This window comes from Prionailurus bengalensis, chromosome B1 (genome assembly GCF_016509475.1).
Source record: "Prionailurus bengalensis isolate Pbe53 chromosome B1, Fcat_Pben_1.1_paternal_pri, whole genome shotgun sequence".
Taxonomy (NCBI): domain Eukaryota; kingdom Metazoa; phylum Chordata; class Mammalia; order Carnivora; family Felidae; genus Prionailurus; species Prionailurus bengalensis.
This window is the reverse complement of record NC_057344.1, coordinates 21,230,626-21,252,144: the sequence shown is the minus strand read 5'-3', so window position 1 is coordinate 21,252,144 and position 21,519 is coordinate 21,230,626. Positions and strand designations below refer to the sequence as shown.

At 36.2% G+C, this 21,519-nt stretch overlaps 1 protein-coding gene across 2 annotated transcripts in view; it reads left to right on the top strand.

Annotated features, from left to right (window-relative positions):
• Positions 1 to 20,989, top strand: part of VPS37A (VPS37A subunit of ESCRT-I) — a 46,418-nt gene extending 25,429 nt beyond the window's left edge. For both annotated transcript variants that reach the window (XM_043560090.1, XM_043560099.1), the window contains 8 exons: positions 7,117 to 7,342; positions 9,100 to 9,170; positions 12,489 to 12,616; positions 12,698 to 12,756; positions 12,834 to 12,902; positions 16,899 to 17,042; positions 17,991 to 18,071; positions 19,651 to 20,989. In XM_043560090.1, coding sequence (XP_043416025.1) covers positions 7,117 to 7,342; positions 9,100 to 9,170; positions 12,489 to 12,616; positions 12,698 to 12,756; positions 12,834 to 12,902; positions 16,899 to 17,042; positions 17,991 to 18,071 — 778 coding nt within the window. In that variant the 3' untranslated portion in view covers positions 19,651 to 20,989. The remainder of the gene's footprint in view (positions 1 to 7,116; positions 7,343 to 9,099; positions 9,171 to 12,488; positions 12,617 to 12,697; positions 12,757 to 12,833; positions 12,903 to 16,898; positions 17,043 to 17,990; positions 18,072 to 19,650) is intronic.
• Positions 20,990 to 21,519: the final 530 nt, after the last annotated feature.

The following is a 21,519-nucleotide window of genomic DNA, read 5'->3' as shown; positions in this document are numbered from 1 at the left end:
GTAGAGATTCCAGAAGAAGAAGGGGGTGGGGGAGACAAAATTTATTTGAAGAAATAATAGCTGAAAACTTCCCTAATCTGCAGAAGGAAACAGACTTCCAGACCCAGGAAGCATAGAGATCCCCTCTAAAAATCAACTCAAGGAGATCCATACCAAGACATAGTAATTAAAATGGCAGAAAGTAGTGAGAAAGAGATAATAATGTTCAAAGCAGCAAAAGAAAAGAAGACAGTTGCATACTAGGGAAAACCCATAAGGGTATCTGGATTTTTCAGCAGAAACCTTGTAGGCCAGAGGGAGCAGCATGATATATTCAAAGTGGTGAAAGGGAAAAATCTGCAGCCATGAATACTTTATCCAGCAAGTCTATCATTCAGTATAGTAGGAGAAATCGTTTCTCAAACAAACAAGAACGAAAGGAATTCATGACTATTCAACCAGCCCTACAAAAAATATTAAAAGGAACCCTCTGAGTAGAAAAGAAAGACCACAAATACGAAAAATAAGTATATTTGTAAAAATCAGTCAAGGGATCACAAAAGGATGTAAAATATGATACCATATACCTAAAACATGTGGGGGAGAGGAGTAAGTGGGTTCAAACGTCAGCAACCATCAACTTAATATAGACTCCTATATCCAGAAGATGTCCTTTAAACCTATGCTTTGTATAACCACAAATTAAGAACCAATAATAGATGGGGTGCCTGGATGGCTCAGTCTGTTAAGCTTCCAACTCTTGATTTTGGCTCAGGTCGTGATCTGTTGGTAGGTGGGATTGAGCCTTGTATTGGGCCTCAAGCTGACAGCATGGAGCATGCTTGGGATTCTCTCTCTCTCTATCCCTCAACCCTATCTCAAAATAAACATTAAAAAGAAAGTAATGAGCAAAGAATAAGGAGAAAGGAATCCAAGCATATCACACACACAAAAAAAAACCCAGCAAACCAGTAAACAGCAAGACAAGAAAGGATCAGAGAAAAACTATAGACACTACTACAAAACAAGTAACAAAATAGCAATAAATACGTATACAATTGACACTTACTTTGAATGTAAATCGACTAACTACCCCAAGAAACATAGGGTGACAGAATGGATAAAAACACAAGACTCGTGTATCTGCTGCCTCTAAGAGTCTCATTTCAGCCCTAAAGACACCAACAGGGCGTCTCAGTGGCTCAGTCGGTTAAGCGTCCGACCTCAGCTCAGGTCATGATCTCACAGTCCATGAGTTCGAGCCCCGCATTGGGCTCTGTGCTGACAGCTCAGAGTCTGGAGCCTGCTTTGGATTCTGTGTCTCCCTCTCTCTGACCCTCCCCCATTCATACTCTGTCTCTCTCTGTCTCAAAAATAAATAAACATTAAAAAAAATAAAGATACCAACAGATTGAAAGTGAGGGGTTGGAGAAACATTTATCTTGCAAATGGAGGTCAAAAGAAAGCTGGAGTAGCAATACTTATATTGGACAAAATAGACATTAAAACAAAGACTGTAACAAGAGATAAAGAAGGTCCTATATCATAATAAAGGGGACTTCCCAACAAGAGGATATAACAGTTATAAATGTTTATGGACCCAACATGGAAGCACCCAAATCATAACAGTTAACAACAAACAAAAGGGAACTAAATGATACTAGTACAGTAATAGTGGGGTCTTAACACCTCACTAAAATCAATGGACATATCATCTATAGAAAATCAAAGAAACTGTGGCTTTGAATGACACACTATGCCAGATGAATTTAACAGATAGATACATTCCATCCTAAAGCAGGAAAATACATATTATTTTCAAGTGCACATGAAACATTCTCTAGACTAGAACACATATTAGACCACAAAACAAGTCTCAACAAATTTGAAAAGATTGAACTGATAACATGCCTCTTTTCAGACCACAATGCTGTGAAACTAGAAGTCAACCACAAAAAATAGGTCTGGAAAAAGTACAAATACATGGAGGTTAAATAACATGCTACTAAACAATGAATGGGTCAAATAAGAAATCAAAGAAGAAATTAAAAATTACATAGAAACAAATGAAAATGAAAACATAATGATCCAAAGTCTTTGGGATGCAGCAAAAGTGGTTCTAAGAGCGAAGATTATAACAGTACAGATTGCCACAAGAAGGAAGAAAAATCTCAAACAACTTAACATATTTAATGAAGCTAAAAAAAAAAAAATGAATTAAGTAAACCCAAAACCAGAAGAAAGAAGTAAATAATAAAGATTAGCACAGAAGTGAATAATACAGAAACTAAAACAAAAAAACAGTAAAAAAGATCAATGAAACCAGGACCAAGAGCTGGGTCTTTGGAAAAAATCAATAAAATTGATAAACCTCTAGCCAGACTCATCCAAAAAAAGAGAAAGGACCCAAATAAACAAAATAACAAATGAGTGAAATACAAACAATTGTAAGAGAATATTATGAAAAATTATTTGCCAACAAATTGGGACAACCTAGAAGAAACAAATGAATTCCTAGAAACATATAACTTACAAAAACTGAAACAAGAAGAAACAGACAATTTGAACAGATGAATTACTAGCAAGGATATTGAATCAGTAATCAAAAAACTCAACAAACAAAAATCTAGGACCAGTTGACTTCACAGGCAAATTCTACAGAACATTTAAAGAAGAGTTAATACATATTCTTCTCAAACTATTCCACAAAATACATGAGGAAGGAAAGATTCCAAATTTGTTCTCTGAGGCCAGCATTTGGCTGATCAGAAAACCAGAAAAAAGACACCACAAAAAAGTGAACTAACCTCTGAAGAACATAGATGCAAAAATCTTTAATAAAATACTACTAGCTAACCAAATCCAACAATACATTAAAAAATCATTCACCACGATCAAGTGGCATTATTCCTGGGATGCAAGGGTGGTTCAATATTTAAAACTCCACCAATATGGTACATCATATCACTGAGAGGAAGGATAAAAAATGATATGATCATTTCAGTAGATGTAGAAAAATAATTTGACAAAGCACAACATCCATACATGAGAAAAAAATTCTAAACAAAGTAGATTTAGAGAGAACATACCACGAAATATAAAGGCCATATATGAAAAGCCCACAACTAATAGCATACTCGGTAGTGAAAAACTGAGAGCTTTTCCCTTAAAATGAGGAACAAAACAAGGATGTCCTGTCACTAGTTTTATTTAATAAACATAGTATTGGAAATGCTAGCCACAGCAATCAGACAAGAAAAATAAATAAAATGCATTTAAATTGGTAAGTATTTTGTAAATGTCACTACAATATGCCTTGTTGATGGTCAATTCTTGTTGAACCTAATGGGAGTTCTCTGTTCTTGGAATTTGAGGTCTGTGCCCTTTATTAGATTAGGAAAGTTTTCTACTCCAATTTGCTCACATATATCTTCTGCCCCTTTTTCTCTCTCTTCATCTTCTGAGACTCCTATGATATAAATGTTATTCCTTTTTAATAAGTCGTCGAGTTCTCTAAGTTTTATGTTACGATATTTTGCCCATTTTTCCTCTTTTTTGCCTCATTGTTTTCTGTAATTTTATCTTCTATATCACTGATTCACTGCTCTGCTTCATAGATCACAGCATCCATTCAATATTTCATCTCGGTTATAGCATTTTTAATTTTCCCTGACTAGATTTTTGTTCTTTTTTTTTTTTTTTCAGAAAGGGATTCTCTGGTGTCTTCTATACTTTTGTCAACCCCAGCTAGTGTTCTTATAATCATGGTTTAAAATTGTAGTTCGACATCTTACTTACATCTGTGTTGATTAAATCCCTGGCCATCATTTCTTCCTGTTCTTTCTTTTGGCGTGAATTCCTCTGTCTTGTCATTTTAGGAGAAGAAAAACAATAAAATAAAAAGTAAAAATTAAAAAAATATTAACAAAACAAAATCAAATAAAGGAAGCCAATGCCAGGTATGTTTCATTCTGTTTTTTGAAAGAAGCTTGATAGGAAAGAGAAGAAAGAGAAAGGAAAAAAAGTTAAAAAATTTTTTTAAATATTAAAATGGAATAAAATAAAGTAGTATCAAAATTTTCAAGAGAAAATAGAACTCTTTTTACCCAAGAAAGAGAAAAAAAAATGGAAGAAAAAAGAAAACAACAGAGGCAAAAACAGAAGCAAAGAAAAGGAACAGTAGACCAAGCATTTTGAAGGGATTTGTGCTGCTCTTCTGGGGCATGTGCCTGGAGACTACAAATGGGTGGGGTTTGGTGTAACGGCTCCATTGTCCATTTGGTGGCACTGCTTAGCTCATAAGTATGTATACGTGTGCACTAAAGGCGGAAATGGCTTCACCCAGCTCTTTAGTCTCTGGCATGGGCATTTTGTGCTCTTACAGACACACATTCAAGCACTGCTCCTTTGCCTCAGGTTTCTGTCCACTCCCCGCCTTTACCCTGTCTGTGTCCAAGCTGTCTCCTTCTAGAGTTTTATCTCACATGGGACTGCATTTCAAAACCCACACTTCAGAGACCCTCCCTACTTGGACCCATGCTGATTCTCTGGGGGAAGGGTCCGATCAAGCAATGGCCAGGTGCCGTCTTGTCCCAGAAAACATTTGCCCGATCACGCAGTGGCAGAGGCTCAGAGTTTACGGTAAATCACAACACACAGCTGGCGCCAGGTTTTGCTGCACTCTGGCATCTCTGTTCCAATATCAGTAAATGTGGCAGCACTCTGGGGTCTGCTGGGACTCTTGCCCTCGGGGAAAACGTATGGCAGTATGCAGTTCATTGCAGGTAGGGCAACTGCTTCTCCCTGTGTGGCACACGGAACCCTCAGACCCCACTGCCTGCTCCTGGGGATTGGTCCTGCTTCCTCACCAGAGCACCTCCAGGCCCTGAGCTCCGAAACTTCAGCCTCTGTGCTCCACTGTTTCTAGAATCCTGGCCCTATCGAAACCCTCTCCTTTCTCCCCGTCAGTGGCTTTGAGGAACAGGTTTCTTGTGCAGTCCCCTGTGAGTGCTTTCACTCTTTATTTCTCTCTTTCTCTCCAGCTGTTTTCTTCCTTCATTTCAGCGCGCTGCACTCTTCTTTCTCTTGGTCTCTCTGTCCTCTCTGCGCGAATATGGTTCCCTACCCTCTATGGCTCCATGGTTTTTCTCTCGCCCAATTCACCTCTCTGTACCATGTACCTGCCAAGTTCTCTGGCTCACATTACACCGATTGTTGGATTAATCCTCAGATCATTTTCCTAGGTGTTCAAAATTGTTTGATGCTGATCTGTGTTTCAGGGATGAGACAAGCTCAAAGTCTCCATTCAACTCTTCCATCTTAACTCTCTATCTAGATTTCACCTAATTCTTAAAAGGCCTTAGGATTTTTTTGAATGGTGATTCAAAATCACCTGCTGCATTAGCCCCCAACAGGAGAGTCAACTTGTCCTTTGGACCTTTGAAGCCAGTCATCAACTTCAACTTCTTTTCTCTACCTTAGAAAGTCGTAGATGGCATTTTCTTCCAACAGAAAGCAGTTTTGTCTGCATTGAAAATCCATTCTTTGGTGTAGCCACCTGTATTATTTTCAGTCTTCTCAGTAACTTGCTGCAGCTTCTATATCAGCACTAACGGCTTCACCCTGCATTTCTGTGTTACGAAGAAGGCTTCTTTCCTTAAACCTCACGACCCCAAATCTGCCGAGTTCCCACTTTTCTAATGCAGTTTCCTCACCTCTCTCAGCCTTCGTAGAACTGAAGAGCATTAGGGCCTTCCTCTGGATTAGGCTTTGGCTTAACGGAATGTTACGGCTGGTTTGACCTTCTGTATAAACCATTAACATTTTCTCCACATCTGCACTAAGTCCGTTTCATTTTCTTTTCATTCGTGTGTCACTGGAATAGGACTTTTAATTTCTGTCAAGAACCTTTCCTTTCCATTCACAACTTGGCTGTTGGGCCCAAGAGGCATAGTTTTTTGCCTATCTTGGCTTTTGATACACCTTCCTCACCAAGCTCAATCATTTCTAGGTTTTGATTTAAAGTAAAAGACCTGTGGCTCTCATTTGAACACTTAAGAGGCCATTGTAGGATTATTAATTGGCCTCATTTCAATATTACATCTCAGGGAAGAGGGACACAGATGGGGACCAGCCTGCCAGTGGCACAGTCAGAGCACACACATTTATCAGTTAAGTTCATTGTCTTTTTTTTTTTTTTTTTTTTGGGACAGAGAGAGACAGAGCATGAACGGGGGAGGGGCAGAGAGAGAGGGAGACACAGAATCGGAAACAGGCTCCAGGCTCTGAGCCATCAGCCCAGAGCCCGACGCGGGGCTCGAACTCACGGACCGCGAGATCGTGACCTGGCTGAAGTCGGACACTTAACCGACTGCGCCACCCAGGCGCCCCAAGTTCATTGTCTTATATGGGTGCACTTCATGGCACCCCAAGACAGTTACCATAGTAACATCAAAGGTCACTGATCACAGATCACCATAACAACAATAATAATGAAAAAGTTTGAAATATTGCAAGGATTATGACAATGTGATGCCAACGTATGAAATGAGCAGATGCTGTTAGGAAAATAGTGCCACTAGACTTACTTCGATGCATGGTTGTCACAAGCACTTAGTTTTTTAAAAGATACGGTATCTGTGAAGCACAATAAAATGAGTTATGTTTTATATTTGTTTTTAGCAGCTCTTCTCTGCACTTAACTATTTTCCTTTGAAATCTTTTAGAAAAGCAGTCATGACTGTCAGTCATATTTTTCCAGATAAAATGAGAGCTACGATCCAAGCAACCTGTCTTGAATACGTTTTCTGGGTTAAACGTCCTCCATTCTTCTTATGAAGATAATGATTAATGCTAACGGAATGCTCCAAACTCAAAAAAGAGCCTGTCTGTTCACTTCTTCTCTGACTAGTTGAATATTATGTTTTCTAAAACATTGTGCTTTTTCATGGAAACCATATTTATTGGGGTGGCGTCATATTTTATCAGTTTATATAATATTTTAAGTCGGTTATATGATTATAGTAACAAGATTCTATCTCTGTTGCATGGCCATTGTTATTTAGAACCATGTGGGGATAGTTTTATAGGTTTACCCCTAATGTCTAATCTAATGTTTTTTTCTGTCTTTCTTTTTAGCCTATACAGTAATCCAAGTGGGATGCCTCCTTACGCATCTCAGGGATTTCCATTTCTTCCTCCATATCCGCCACAAGAAGCTAACAGGACCATCACTTCTTTGTCTGTTGCTGACACTATTTCTTCTTCAACAACAAGTTACACAACAGCCAAACCCGCTGCTCCTTCTTTTGGCGTCCTTTCAAATCTGCCATTACCTGTTCCCACAACAGACACTTCAGCACCGGTGGGTATCTTCAGTTTTCTACATTTTGTATCCTTGAGATTGTCCAGTCAACAAATATTTATCATATGCCTTCTTGTGGCAGCCACTAAGTAAAGCACAAAAGATAAAAAGATTAAATCGCATTTTCAGCTCAAGTAACAAACTCAGAAGTGACCAGCAAATTATCAAATAATTGCAAATATGAAACTTCCAGTAGAGTAGAAGAGGTAGTTTGGAATTACGGTGAAGATACAGTACTCCTAGAAACTGAGGTAGAACTAGAAGCGATGCTTTTATAAAAAATGTGTTTCTGCTTTTTCACCACTTTGTCCTTAGTGCCTCAAACCACCCCCTGATACACATAGTAGGTGCTCAATTAAAATGGGGCAGATAAGTGAATGTATTTGTTTATGTTTGAGGCCAGATTTTGACAGATGGTAATGAATTTGTCAGAATGAGAGGGGTTATGTAAAGTTTTCTGTGAAAAGGCAATAGTATTGACAAAGTCTTGGAGGCATAAACCAAATTGCATTCTTGTGAAACTGCATTTAATAGATCTCTCTAGAGATAGAGGAAATAGACATGAAGGCACGAGAACTGATCATGAAAGAGAAGTAGGTCTCAGACTGTGGAGGGTCTGCTCTCTACCTTGCTAAGGGCTTCAAGTGTCTCACTGGTTTAAAAAATTTTTTCTTAAATTAAGTGGTAACTGGGAGCGCCTGGGCGGCTCAGTGAGTTGAACGTCCGACTTCAGCTCAGGTCATGATCTCGCAGCTCGTGAGTTCGAGCCCCGCGTTGGGCTCTGTGCTGACAGCTCGGAGCCTGGAGCCTGCTTCGGATTCTCTGTCTCCCTCTCTCTCTGCCCCTAACCCATGTGCATTCTGTCTCTGTCTCTCTCAAAACTAAATAAACATTAAAAAAAAATTAAGTGGTAACTGTTACCATGTGGGACGTTACTGAGAGACTGTGTGAATAAAACATATAAAATGATTTAAAAACCTTCATTTTAACCTTCAGTGAGTCTCACCCATAGTAATACTCAAATTAGTATAAACAAAATTACAAGAGAACTTTCCAAGGATCCTCAATTTTAAAAAGTTGTTTTAATTTAAACAACAGATTGCCTGTTATCTCCCCTACTGTCTTGTGGAACTTAGTTATGCAACTATTCAGACTTTTGCCAATTTACTAAATTTTGTTTATATTCAGTATCTTTCAGATGAGACAAATGTATTCTTATGTAGCAGTAAAATCCACAGATAATTCTCTGCACTTGTTACAGATTCAGTTAAGTGTTTTATTTAATAGTCATATACTTGCCCAGGAAAGAGCTAACACAGGTACTTACATGATCCCACGAAAGAAAAAAAAATTAACCCTATATATACAAGGTATGCTGAAAAATAAGAAAAGAAAGAAAGAAGAGAAGGGCACCTGGGTGACTCAGTCAGTTAAAGGTCCAACTTTGGCTCAGGTCATGATCTCCCAGTTCATGAATTCAAGCTCTGCATCAGGCTGTATGCTGACAGAGCAGATTCTCTCTCGTGCCCTCTCTCTCTCTGCCCCTTGCTCCCCTCTGCCCACATTCTTTCTCTCTCTCAAAATAAATAAACTTAAAAAAAAAAGGAGGGGGGAAAAATAAGGACAATGTGAAGTGCGAAGATGAGAAGATGAAGGTGGTAATTGTAAGATGTGATCCATTAAAAATTACATTTATAAGTAAATAGGAGCAGTCAAAAAGATGGCTAAAGTTTAATACCATTTCAAACTCTCTTTAGATAAGCCAAAATGGTTTTGGTTACAAGATGCCGGACGTCCCTGATGCATTTCCAGAACTCTCAGAACTAAGGTAAAAATCTTGGGAGAGTAACGTTAGTATTCATTGTCTATTTGACCAGATCATCATTGTCATATCCATGTTAAAGGGTTTTTTGGGTTGTTTTTATCTTCACTATTTCTGTATTGTGGTTGTCTTAGTGGGAAAGTTTTATAAATCAGTTTTATGTCTTGTAGTTTGTATTTATTGACTATGTACCCAGGGATTTTTCTAGATACTGGGAATGATATAATAGTTTCCAGGATAACAATGTCCTTTCTCTTTTGTGGCTTAGGTTATTGTGAAAATTATTTCTCAGTACATGATCTCCAGTGATTTCAAATATTTCTTGGCCTATTTTAGACCTTCTCATTGTTCCTTTTGTAGGTAGAATTTTGTACATAGAGAAACATATTAATGTTCTCATAAAGTAATAGCACAGTGTTTTTACAAGCCAAATTGTATTCAAATTGATGGGAAATAAATTTGTACTATTCAAGTTTAAGGTCCTATTTTTCATGGAACACTGCTTCTCTCAGACACTTCATGAAAAATTGTTTTGTGGCCACTCAACTTTGGGAAACATTACATCCTTTATACCACATTGAAGATTTATAATATGCATAAGGCTGTTATTACTAATGCTTCTGAATGTAATTAAAAATCTGTTTTTGTAGTTCTTTTTGTCTTTGGGATATCTCCTACCAGGGATGTACAGCCAGATACCCATGAGAAATCCTACGGTTAAAAAAAAAAAAATGTTTACCATAATTGACTCAGTGTTTCACAGTCATTTTTAGGAAGTAGTGATTTATTATTTTCTGCTGATAATAGTCAGTGAAGATTTATATTATATTACATACATGTTAAGGTTGTCTAAGCACTGTAATGTTTACAGCAACCCCATAAAGTAGATACTGTTATTTTTCCCATGTTATAAAGGATTCTTTTTTTTCTTCCTTCTTTTAAAAAAAATTATTATGAAAATGTCACAAATACAAAAAGGTGAACCTCTTTGCTTGTCTTGCATCATATACCCTTGTAGCCCTTTTTGGGAAGTGTGGGTATGGGTCAGAATTATTTTAAACCAGATCCCAAACATAGCATTTTTACTCAGTTCTTTACTAAATTTCTCTACCAGGTAAGGACTTTGTGTTTACCATAACCCCAATATCATCATACTTAACAAAATTAATGATAATTCTTTAATAGTATCTCATTACCCCAGGATCTTAATAATTAAATCTCTTCGTTGGTAGTTTAGGTGAATCAGGATCAAAACAAGGTTTACCTATTATATTTGATTACCATATTTATTATGTTTTTTTTAGTTGTGAACCATTCCCCCCATTTTTATCAGCATATATGTGTGTGTGTGTATATATATACATATATATATATATATACACACACACACATATATATACACACACATATATACACACACATATACACATGTAAATACATATATGTGGTAATATAAGTTATATACATGTCATGTTATATATTTGTTGAAGAAATTGGTTATTTGGCTTATAGAATTTCCTATATCCTGTTTTTGCCTAATTGCATCATTGTAGTACCAGTGAAATGTTCTTCTATTTCCCTATTTCTGTTGGTAGCTAGATATAGAGTTTTAATTAGACTTAGGTTCAGTTTTATCAAATTATTGAGCTGTACACCTTAACCATACACAATGTTTGTTATATGCCAATTATACCTCAGTGGTGAAAAAAAAAGATTTAGGTTCAGTTCCTTTGGCAAGAATACTTATAATTAGTACATACTTCCTTTTACATCATTTATATAAGGCAACAATGATGTCTGGTTGCCCTATTTTTAGTGACATTAAGACTGAGACAGGTTGAAACATCTAAATTATTGGCTCTCCGTTATTTTGTTAAAGGTTGCAAATGTGATTTTCTACTTCCAGAAAAGGCCAGAATTCTGGAAGATGAACTTTCTTTAAAAACTTTTTTTTTTTAATGTTTATTTATTTTTGAGACAGAGAGAGAGCGTGAGCAGAGAGAGAGGGAGACACAGCATCAGAAACAGGCTCTAGGCTCTGAGCTGTCAGCACAGAGCCCGACGCAGGGCTCGAACCCATGAACCACCAGATCAAGACCTGAGCTAAAGTCGGACGCTTAACCGACTGAGCCACCCAGGAGCCCCAGGAAGATGAACTTTCTTAATCAAGTATTTAGTTGTATTTAAATACACTTCATATAGGAACAGAAAGACAAATGCTTATTTGGTTTTTTATCAATTTTCAGAATATTGAGTTGATGCACACATAAGCTCCCAACTTTCTGATACACAAAGGTTTTGGTTTGTTTCTGTAGTTGTTTCTGTTCTTTCAGAAAGTAGTTCTTTCTACTAAGAATTTAAAGTAGAATCTACTTTCTACTAAGAATTCGTAGATTTTTTTAAAAACTATTTGATATGTTTCAGTCTATTGCAGTCATTATTCTTTTTGATACGTAAGCATTCTGTCTTGAGTCACTAGCAAATTCTTGACATTGGCTTCTATGTCCTTTCTGACAAAACAGAGATGCCATGGGATCATCATGAAATTTATTTTCTCTGGCCTAAAGTCCTTTCTCTGAAAGGCACTTGTTCTTTTTCAAAACTACAATACCAATATTATTACTGTGATTCTTGAATTCAGGATAAGAGTTTGTTTCTTATACTTTTGTGTTTTTGTATTTCTTTTGTGTTGTGGCTGAAATGTGCAGCCTAATACTATTTTTTAAAGTCTCTGAATAATACTTCTCTGGATGGTATGTAACTTAGAAAAAGCCAGTTTCATTTATTTCTATTTACTCTGAAATTTATAGACTTCTTTTATTTTTTTAAATTACATAATGCTTTAATACGGATCTGTAGTCAAAACTAATAAAGGTTTAGCTTCCATTCCTATCCACCCATCCAGTTCCCGCTTTCACACCGTGGATATTGACTTTTGGTTAGTCCACCATGATTGCTTTTCTTTAAATATTTTATGAATCTGTACACACACATATGCATATAGTCACCTTTTATTATGATAACCCCACACCTTTTAGCTAAACAGGTACAGAGAAGTTAACTTGTTGTGACTGTTCATGAACCCTACTCTCCTGTCATGATTGGATGCTACACTCGGACTAATTTGTGTTCCATTGTGGTTGGTTGATACTTTATTTGCTTTTAAGGTTATAATTTGCATTCTTACATGCATATATAAAAACCGATAGTTCAAAAATTATTTAGAGCCCTGTCAGCTGAATAAAATGGAAAAATTGTGAATATATGTCATCACGGAGAAAACAAGATGACTGATACTCATGAACTTTTCTGTTGTGCTGCTAGTGTATCACAGCTTACAGATATGAATGAACAAGAGGAGATATTACTGGAACAATTTGTGACTTTGCCTCAACTAAAACAGATAATTACCGACAAGGATGACTTAGTAAAAAGTATTGAAGAGCTAGCAAGTATGTCTTTCCTTACTTCTTAAATTGTCTGAGAAAAATATGATCTTTAACCAAGAAATAAACCAGAAATTTATCTTACAGGAAAAAATCTTCTTTTGGAGCCCAGCTTGGAAGCCAAAAGGCAAATTGTTTTAGATAAGGTGAGTTAGTTACCATTTTAAAGAAATTCATACAACTTACAAATATAATCAAATAACATTTTTTTTAAATCTTTTAGTATGAGTTGCTTACACAACTGAAATCTACTTTTGAAAAGAAGATGCAAAGGCAGCATGAACTTAGTGAGGTAAGATGTTTAGCTCTTTTCCTTTACCATAAGATTTTATTTTTACATTTAATGAATTAATTTATTTAAGGGAGAGAGTGCAAGACTGGGGAGAGGCGGGGGAGGAGTGGGGGAAGAGAGAGGGAGGGAGGGAGGGACGGAGGGAGGGAGAGAGAGAGAGAGAGAGAGAGAGAGAGTAAGAGAAAGAGAAAGAGAATATCTTAAGTTCCATGCTCAGCAAAGAGCCCAATATGGGGCTTGATCCCATGATCCTGGGATCATGACCTGAGCCTAAATCAAGATTCAGACGCTAAACCAACTGAGCCACCCAGGAACCCCATAGGAAAAATTTTTAATCTCAGTATGCATGAGCCACATTCTTACTTTCATTATCAGGAAGCATTTATTAGGCGACTTTCTTTATAAGGCTTGATACCTTTAAGTGAGATGAATAGCTCTCAGTTATGGGGCATTATAAATGATTTGTTCTGATGCAAGAGCATATTTGGTTCCAAAGCAGAAAAATACAAAAAGCCCCATAAATAGCTTTTCTGGGAATGTTATTATAATGCCAGTTTACCTTCTATAATAAAATCTAACAACAAAAAACTTGAACTTTAGTCTCACTTTTAAGCTTATGTACAGATACCTTAAATGAAAACTTAGCAAATGGAAAGACATGAAATTGTAAAGTTTAATTCACCACAAATAGTAGACTCTTTGCTAGAGATCCAATTAAGTAAAAAATAAAAATCACTTTATAAAATTACTTGAAGCATTTATAAAATTCAACTTACACTGCACTATGTTGTTTTCATATATTGCCCATTATTCCCTCAAAATCCTAGGAGGTAGGCGTTGGTACTACTTTTTCATAGTACAGATAAACATTCTGAGGCCCAGGGATATTAAATAACTTCCCTGATGTCATATAAATAGAAAGTGTCAGAGTCAGGAATCAAATGTAAACTGTCCTCCCTCTTAACCAGAAAATCTGAGAGAATCCAATGAAATACTCTTGGATGCACATTAGAGTTTAGTAGATACTGAATAAGCTTTTCACAATATTCCTATGATTCTTTATAAATTTTTAGTAAACTAAGAATAGAAATTAATTCCTTAACTTGATAAAGAATATTAGAAACCAACAGCAAAAATTTGAATTGCTAAACATTTTCAAGATCCCCTTAACATTAGGAATAAGACAGTGATGCCCCAATATAACTCCTGTTTAGCAATGCTGGAAAGGTTCAGGCCAGTGCAACAAGACAAGAAAAAAGAGGTACAGTATAAAAGAAAAAATAAAATAGTTATTTACCAAAAACAAGCAAAAATCCTAGCATATTGAGAAAGTTTCCCCCGAGATTCCAGCAGCTACTAATGCAAAGTGAGGTAGAGAAAAAAACTCATTTACAATAGCAACAGAACTGTAAAATACCTAGAACTGAACCCGGTGAAGGAAGTTAGGAAACTTTACTGAATGACAAAAAAGAACACTTGAGTAAATGGAGCAACCTAAAATATTCATGGAGTGAATCCACTATTATAAAGATTTCATTCTTCTCAAAATAACTTAAAAATTTACTTAAAAAAAATTTTTATTTTAGAGTGCGTGAGCAGGGGAGAGGGGCAGAGAGAAAGAAATCTTAAGTAGGCTCCATGCTCAGCATGGACTGAGCCACCCAGGCACCCCAAAAAATTTAATCTACTTCTTTTTCAAGTTTTATTTTATGTATTTATTTTGAGAGAGGGAGCACGAGTGGGGAAGAGGCAGAGACAGGGAGACAGAGAATCCCAAGTAGGCTCTGCATTCTCAGCGCAGAGCCTGATGTCAGGCTCGAACTCACAGCCCACGACGTCATGACCTGAGCCAAAATCCAAGAGTCAGATGTTTAGCCAACTGAGCCACCAGGTGCCTCTAATGTACTTCTAGTCAAAATCCCCAGTTTTGTTTTTGGTTTTTTTTTCAGTTTGATTTATTCTAAAGTTCATCTGAAAAACTAAATGGTTAAAAGTGGTCAGGAAGAGCTTGAACAAAAAGAATCAATGGGGGAAGAAACCACCCCCCCCCCTTTCCAGGTGTTAGAATAACACTATAAAATCTCATAATTTAAAAGATTATTTTTGTAGGAAGAGAAAAATGGTTTTATGGAGCGGACTGTGCAATTCAGAAATAGACTTGTGTATATGAGTAATGGGTCAGAGAAAATTGAGGGTTTAATAAATTATTTAATTGGCAGTCCATTTAGAAAGAAGATCCCTGTATCACACCATACACACTTAAAATATTCCAGAATTATGAAAGGTAATTATGAGATTATGGTGGGAAAATGCTTCCAAGTATCATCCAAGAGGCAGAAGCACAAAAAAATTAATTTTGTTTATCTGTCTATAAGTTTAAAACTTGCATATACTGAAGATTATAATATCAAAATTAAAAGAAAAGGGAACAAATATTTGTAGCATATGTAGCATGTACGAATGCCAGTGGCCCATAAAGAGTCCTGACAAATAGGCAAAGGAAAGACAAGAAACTCAAAAAGAAATATGAATGTCCAATAAACCTACGGGTATACTCGGTCTTCTGTGCCACTTATAATTGCTTGAGATTATTTTTGAAACACTTAAAAAATACAACCTTGATTCCTACACTTGTGTCTCGATGTGCTCACTCAGAATCTTCGGGAATGATGAGTCCGTCTTCTCACTCTAAAGCATGTAAATCATTTCATTAGACTGTTGTTGCAATGAGTGCAGAAGCATGCCGTATTGTATTCGCCCATATACCCAGTACCGGGTCCAGTGCTTGGCACAGAGTAGATACTCAATAAATATTCAATGAATAAATAAATGGAAACATTTGAAAAGACATTCAGCCTGTCAGTAATAAAAATAATCAAATTTTACATCATCCATGTGAGCCAGACTTGTAAAGATAGATGACCAGTGTTGGCAAGGGTGATAAGAAAATGGTTCATTCGTGTACGTGATGTATCAGTGGGTTGCCACCTTACACCCACTAGCATGACTGTTATTAAAAATAGTCTTATTTCTGGCAATTAGGTCTTCAGTCCACTTTAAGTTCATTTTTTTTTGAGTTCAATTTTATATGTGAGGTAAAATAAGGGTCCACCTTCATGTGGCATGTGAAGATCCAGTTGTCCCTGCACTATTTGTCCAAAACTGTCTTTTCCCCCACTGAATGGTCTTGGCACACTTTTTGAAAACATTTGACCATGTATGTGAGGGTATATCTTGGGGCTTGATCTTTCATTTGTCTACATGTCTCTTAGGTCAGTTCAGCGCTGTTTTGATTGCTGTCACTTTGTAATAAGTTTTGAAGTCAGCAAATATGCGTCTTTATTCTTCCTTTTCAAGATTATTTTGGCTATTTGGGGTCACTTGAGATTCTGATGAATTTTAGCATGGGTTTTTCTTTTTCTGCCAAAAATGCCATGGAGATTTTGATAGGAATCACATTGACTGTGTAGAACACTTTGGGTAGTATTGTCATCTTAACAGTGTTAAGTCTTCCAGTCCATGCACCCGAGATGTCTTTCTGCTTATTCATGGACTTCTTCAGTTTTTTCACCAGTGTTTGTGCAGGTCTTGTGCCTTTTCGGTTGAATTTATTCCCATCGCTTTCGCCATATTCATTAGAAGTGTGTCCCTGTGTGCAGCCCACCCTCAAGTGAAGGTGATTTACACAAGGGCAGCAACACCAGGAGCTGGGGATAATTAGGTGTCCTCTTAGAGGGTGCCTACCGCAATGACCTAATTCCTAAATCCCCAGAAGACACCGATTGGCCCAGTTTCCCTCATTTACTGGTTTGCAGCTTTGGATTGGGTTTTTTTGTGGTAGGTATCTACCCTTATCTCCAAAAGCTGAGGACTTGGGTGGTAGCAGATTTCCTCAAAAAGACGCAATATAAGGCGTACAATGAATTTCTCCCTTCCCTGTCTCATTTTTCTGAGCGGTGTAAATAAACTAAATGAGCGCTTGATTTTCTTTTTCAGAGCTGTAGTGCGAGTGCCTTGCAGGCAAGATTGAAAGTAGCTGCTCATGAAGCTGAGGAAGAATCTGATAATATTGCTGAAGATTTCTTAGAGGGAAAAACCGAAATAGATGATTTTCTCAGTAGCTTCATGGAAAAGAGAACAGTATGTAATACTCTTCAGTTGAGGACAAGGGACAGTGCAATATCCAATTACTTAACTGTATTCATGAGCAAACGTTAGCGCAGTACTGAGCTGGAGTTTTGAGTGCCATGAGAAGAGACGAAAGAACCTCTGTTCTTTAAGAATGGTAGCAGCATCTTACTATGATTTTGTTCTAAAGCTACTATATCAGCTAAAGTCTAGTCAGTGGTTGTAGGCTATGCACCTTCTTATGTTCAACAAGTTGTTTCAAAAGGGAATAATGTATACTTAGTTATTTTAAAACTTGTAAATGTTACTGAGAACATTCTGGAATAGTTTCTTTTCTGTTCTGATTTTCATTACATTTAAAGAAAGATCAAGAAAGTCTATTTAACAGTATCTTGCCTTTCGATAAAGTTCTAAATATTTACCTAATTTCTCTGAAACATCACATTTTAAAAGTAACCTTTTCTTAATAAACTTTATAAAATGTGTATGATATATATGCATATCCTATTAAGGAACATGGCCAGATTTTGTTATCCCCATTTCCATCAGAGAAAATTGAAGTTTAGGCACATTAAAAACTATGGTTATAGCATTTGCAAGGCATTGATTTCTAGTTTATTCTTCTTTGATATTATATAACTGTACCTTGAAGTTTTAATTAATCTTCCTGATTAACAACAGTAGGATTTTTATATTTTTAAAACACAGGTATTTGAAATTACATAATCAGAGAATTGATATAAAGAGGTTTATTTTACATTCTGGAAGTTTACAGGCAAAGGTTATCTTCCAAATGCAATTCAATGTTTGTGGGGTGATGATTTTCAAATTCTGAGCTACCTTAAACATTCAAAAGTAAAAAATGTCAACAAGTTAAAGGATTCTTATATGAATTCTGTCCTAATGTAGGAAGCATTAAGTAAATCATTGGAGAAATGACTGGTACTTTAAATCTTCTAGATTTGCCACTGTAGAAGAGCCAAGGAAGAGAAACTTCAACAAGCAATAACAACGCACAGCCAATTCCATGCTCCACTATAGGTAAATTGTTTTCCGGAAAGTTTGAGTATTCTTTAATTGAAGTATTCTTACCAGTGCCTGTTGAGTTCTGTCTTAGCTTTTGTGTTATATGCAACATATAAAATGCTCTGTGTTATACATTATGTATAATTTTATATACATAAGCATTTAACCAATAGAAATCTTTTGTATATTTTGTCACTGTGCTGTTGCCTTAAATGAATTTCTTTTTTGTTTTTTTGTGTGTTTGTTTTTTTAGTGTTTTGACAGCTACGTATGTAGAATTATAAACTCTATCTATGATTAGTACCTTTCTCTTAGCTGGTATATGGAGTAAACCGTATCACTTAGTTGACATTTCTCACTAGTCTCCTTTGTCATTTCTTCCTTTAAGATGAACTTCCAGTCTGTCTCTTTTCCATCTCACACCAGGATTATTCCAGTAAATGTTTTGCCAGTCCCCTGAATTGAGGCTTTCCCCTTCCTATAGAGCACTGACAGAATGATCTTCCTAAAACCAGCCAATGGTATAATTTCTCTGCTCTAGAACTTAGCAATGGCAGTATCACTATTAAATTTCTCTCTGGTTTTAAGCCCTCTATAATCTGGCATATATTCGAGAGCACCCACTTTAATTTTCCATTTTCCCCATACGTTCTCCATTTGATGTTCTTTCTCTTATTACTGTGTCTTTGTTCAGTCCCAACACTCTCTTCCTTTTCCTCTCCATCTATCTAGTTTTAGGAATGATTTGGTTGTCAAAACTATTGCCCACCCCACCAAATTTGAGTAAAAGCTTGTGTTATTGAACAATGCAGAGATAGTTTGTAGAGCCAAAATGTAGGAAAGGACAGCTCAGATGCTGAGCTTGAAAACAGGGCAGGAGGCTGTAATAACCAAAGGCTTCTTCTCACACCCTTGCCAAGGCTGCTTGTTTCTCATTTTCGCATCTGTTCTTTTCTGTCTCTCACTCTCATGTGCTTCCCCCACCTTGCTCTTCAGAGAGCCTTTCTTTGTTACACTTACACATGCTCCACCATTGCTGCCCACAGGCCTGACCGTATTAGGATGGTTCAAGTAGCTCACGGCGACTAACCGGGGTTTCACTACAAATCCCCAGCAAATAGGCTGACCCGGCAGCAGCTTGGCCAGCAGATTAGCGTCATGTCTGTGGTCCTTTGCTCATTCAGGTGGGCTGAAGCAGTGCACTCTGAGAAGGGAGCATGGGAACCTCCCTGGGAGCATTTATAGCGAGGGAAATGGCAGGAATTTCTTCTCTCCACCTCAAACTCATCTGCCCCTTCTCTTCATCTAGTTGTACATAACATTAGTGCCAACATTGACTTGTTTTATATCTTGTTTTTTAAATCATACTGTCAGTCCCTTGGGGAGGGGTTGATTTTTCATATCACAGTTTAAGAAGAGAGTGGGCACTGAGTAATTGTTTATATGAACATGCTAGAATCCTTTCCCCACCTTTTTTCCCTCATAGTCCAGTTATCTTCTTAAAGACATGTCTGAATTGGAAGAGAACATCAAGAGATGAGAATTTATCATCTTAAGTTAAATCTTAGGGTTTTCTATGTTCTTTTCTTTTCAGATTTTCCTGAAAACCTACCAAGACAGAAATGACACAAGACTAATAAGCAAATTAATATGTATGATTTGCAAATTGGTATTTCATCACAGTGACTGAATTCATAGATACCCTGTATAGATTGTATACAGAACTGAGACTGATTTTGTACAGATTAGAATGATTGCTATGGTCTTTGCTTTGAGAAATTTTTCTGCACGATTTGCACTATAAATGTTTATTTATTGTTGATAAATCCTATCATATTTAAGTTTCACTGCTGGCCCTCTGTTATTAAGTACCTATGCATGTGATTTTAGCTAGTATCAATATTTTATAAAAATTGCCTCATTTAAATTTATATTTTTAATTTGAAACTGCCTCCTTTCTTTATCAAGAATGGTTTGTTTAGATATTTTTCCTGTCAACCTTTTTGAAAAATTACTATTTTCAACTGTAGAAAGCCTTATTTTTCATTTCCAGATGATAAATTTTCAAAAAACATTTGTTTTTAAATATTCATAATGTCAGGAAACACCATGCCTACAAATGTGCCGTCTCAAAAAGGTAACTTTTAATAACACTAAATGAAAAGAATACATCAGCTGCTCATACATGATTTAATTTTTAAAATTAAAGATACATTTAAGAAGCAATACAAGTAAATGTATATTTTACCTAATAGAAGAAGATTGCCTTCCATTTCATCTAGTCCAACAACCTTTCATAATAATGTTTTTATATAAGTAGCTAATAGGTTTGTGATTGGATAATAATATACTTTCTAAATTCCTAATGTTAAAAACATTCTTTTTGTTAATAAGTAGTAATTCTAGACACAGAAGTCAATGAATTCTTTTGATCTTTACTGTGAGTTAGCTTTTCATAGAGAACAGCTTTAGTAATAAAATTAATATTTAATTTTTAGGCAATCTAGTTTTTATTTAATTTTATTGAAAATTCTTTTTAAATTGTGCTACGTTCAGCAATTTGCTTCTATACAATGTTATAGGAAGAACACATTTTATAGGTAGCTGTGAAAGCTAATAAAGGAGAAAATCTGGAACTATATGTATCTGAGGCTTTGGTAAGGGTATCTAAATCACAAAACAACCTAACACATATTTTCGTTTAAATTTCATCCCAGTATGTATTGTCATTCCAAATGCCAGCATTTGGTACAGTGTTTTTTTTCTTCATTCTTTTTCTTTCTCTACATGTTCTGGCAATAGAACTTTAGGAAGAATAAAATTATTTTCTTAGACTTGACAAATACTTAGTTCTTAGTCTCTGTTTATGGAAAAGCAAGTATTCATATGGACTATAAATATATAATTGGAATAAATAAATTAACTTTCATTAATCGCCTGTCTCACTGGCGCTGTACTAAGGGCATGCTGTTTAATCTTCAAAATGACCAGACATTATTTTTAAGGATTTGTATATGAAAGAACTCGGGTAAGTGTCTTAAATTTGTGGCAGCCTTCTGGGTATTTAGAAACCTTTCCTTACACACAGACCAGCAGAACTTCCAGTTGTCCAGCAGTCACTGCACTGGAGGACATAATTGTCTTTTGCAGACCATCAGGTAGCTTTCTTAGAAACTGTAGAACCCATAGCAAGAAACCAGCAGATCACAGTCATTCCGAAGGGACATCAGTCCATTTGATCTACCAATGTACTTAAACATCTATTCAAAAAAAGTCCCTGTGGAAATACTATAAAACATCCACTCACACATGGTTTAGGTGCTTGGGTGCTCATCTCCTTTCCCCTCCACAGAGACAACAACAACAAAACAAAAACAAACAAAAAACATAAGTTTTCTTATACAGCAAATTTCTAATACATAATTACATAATTCATCTCAGTGTTTCTTATTCTCTAAGCCAA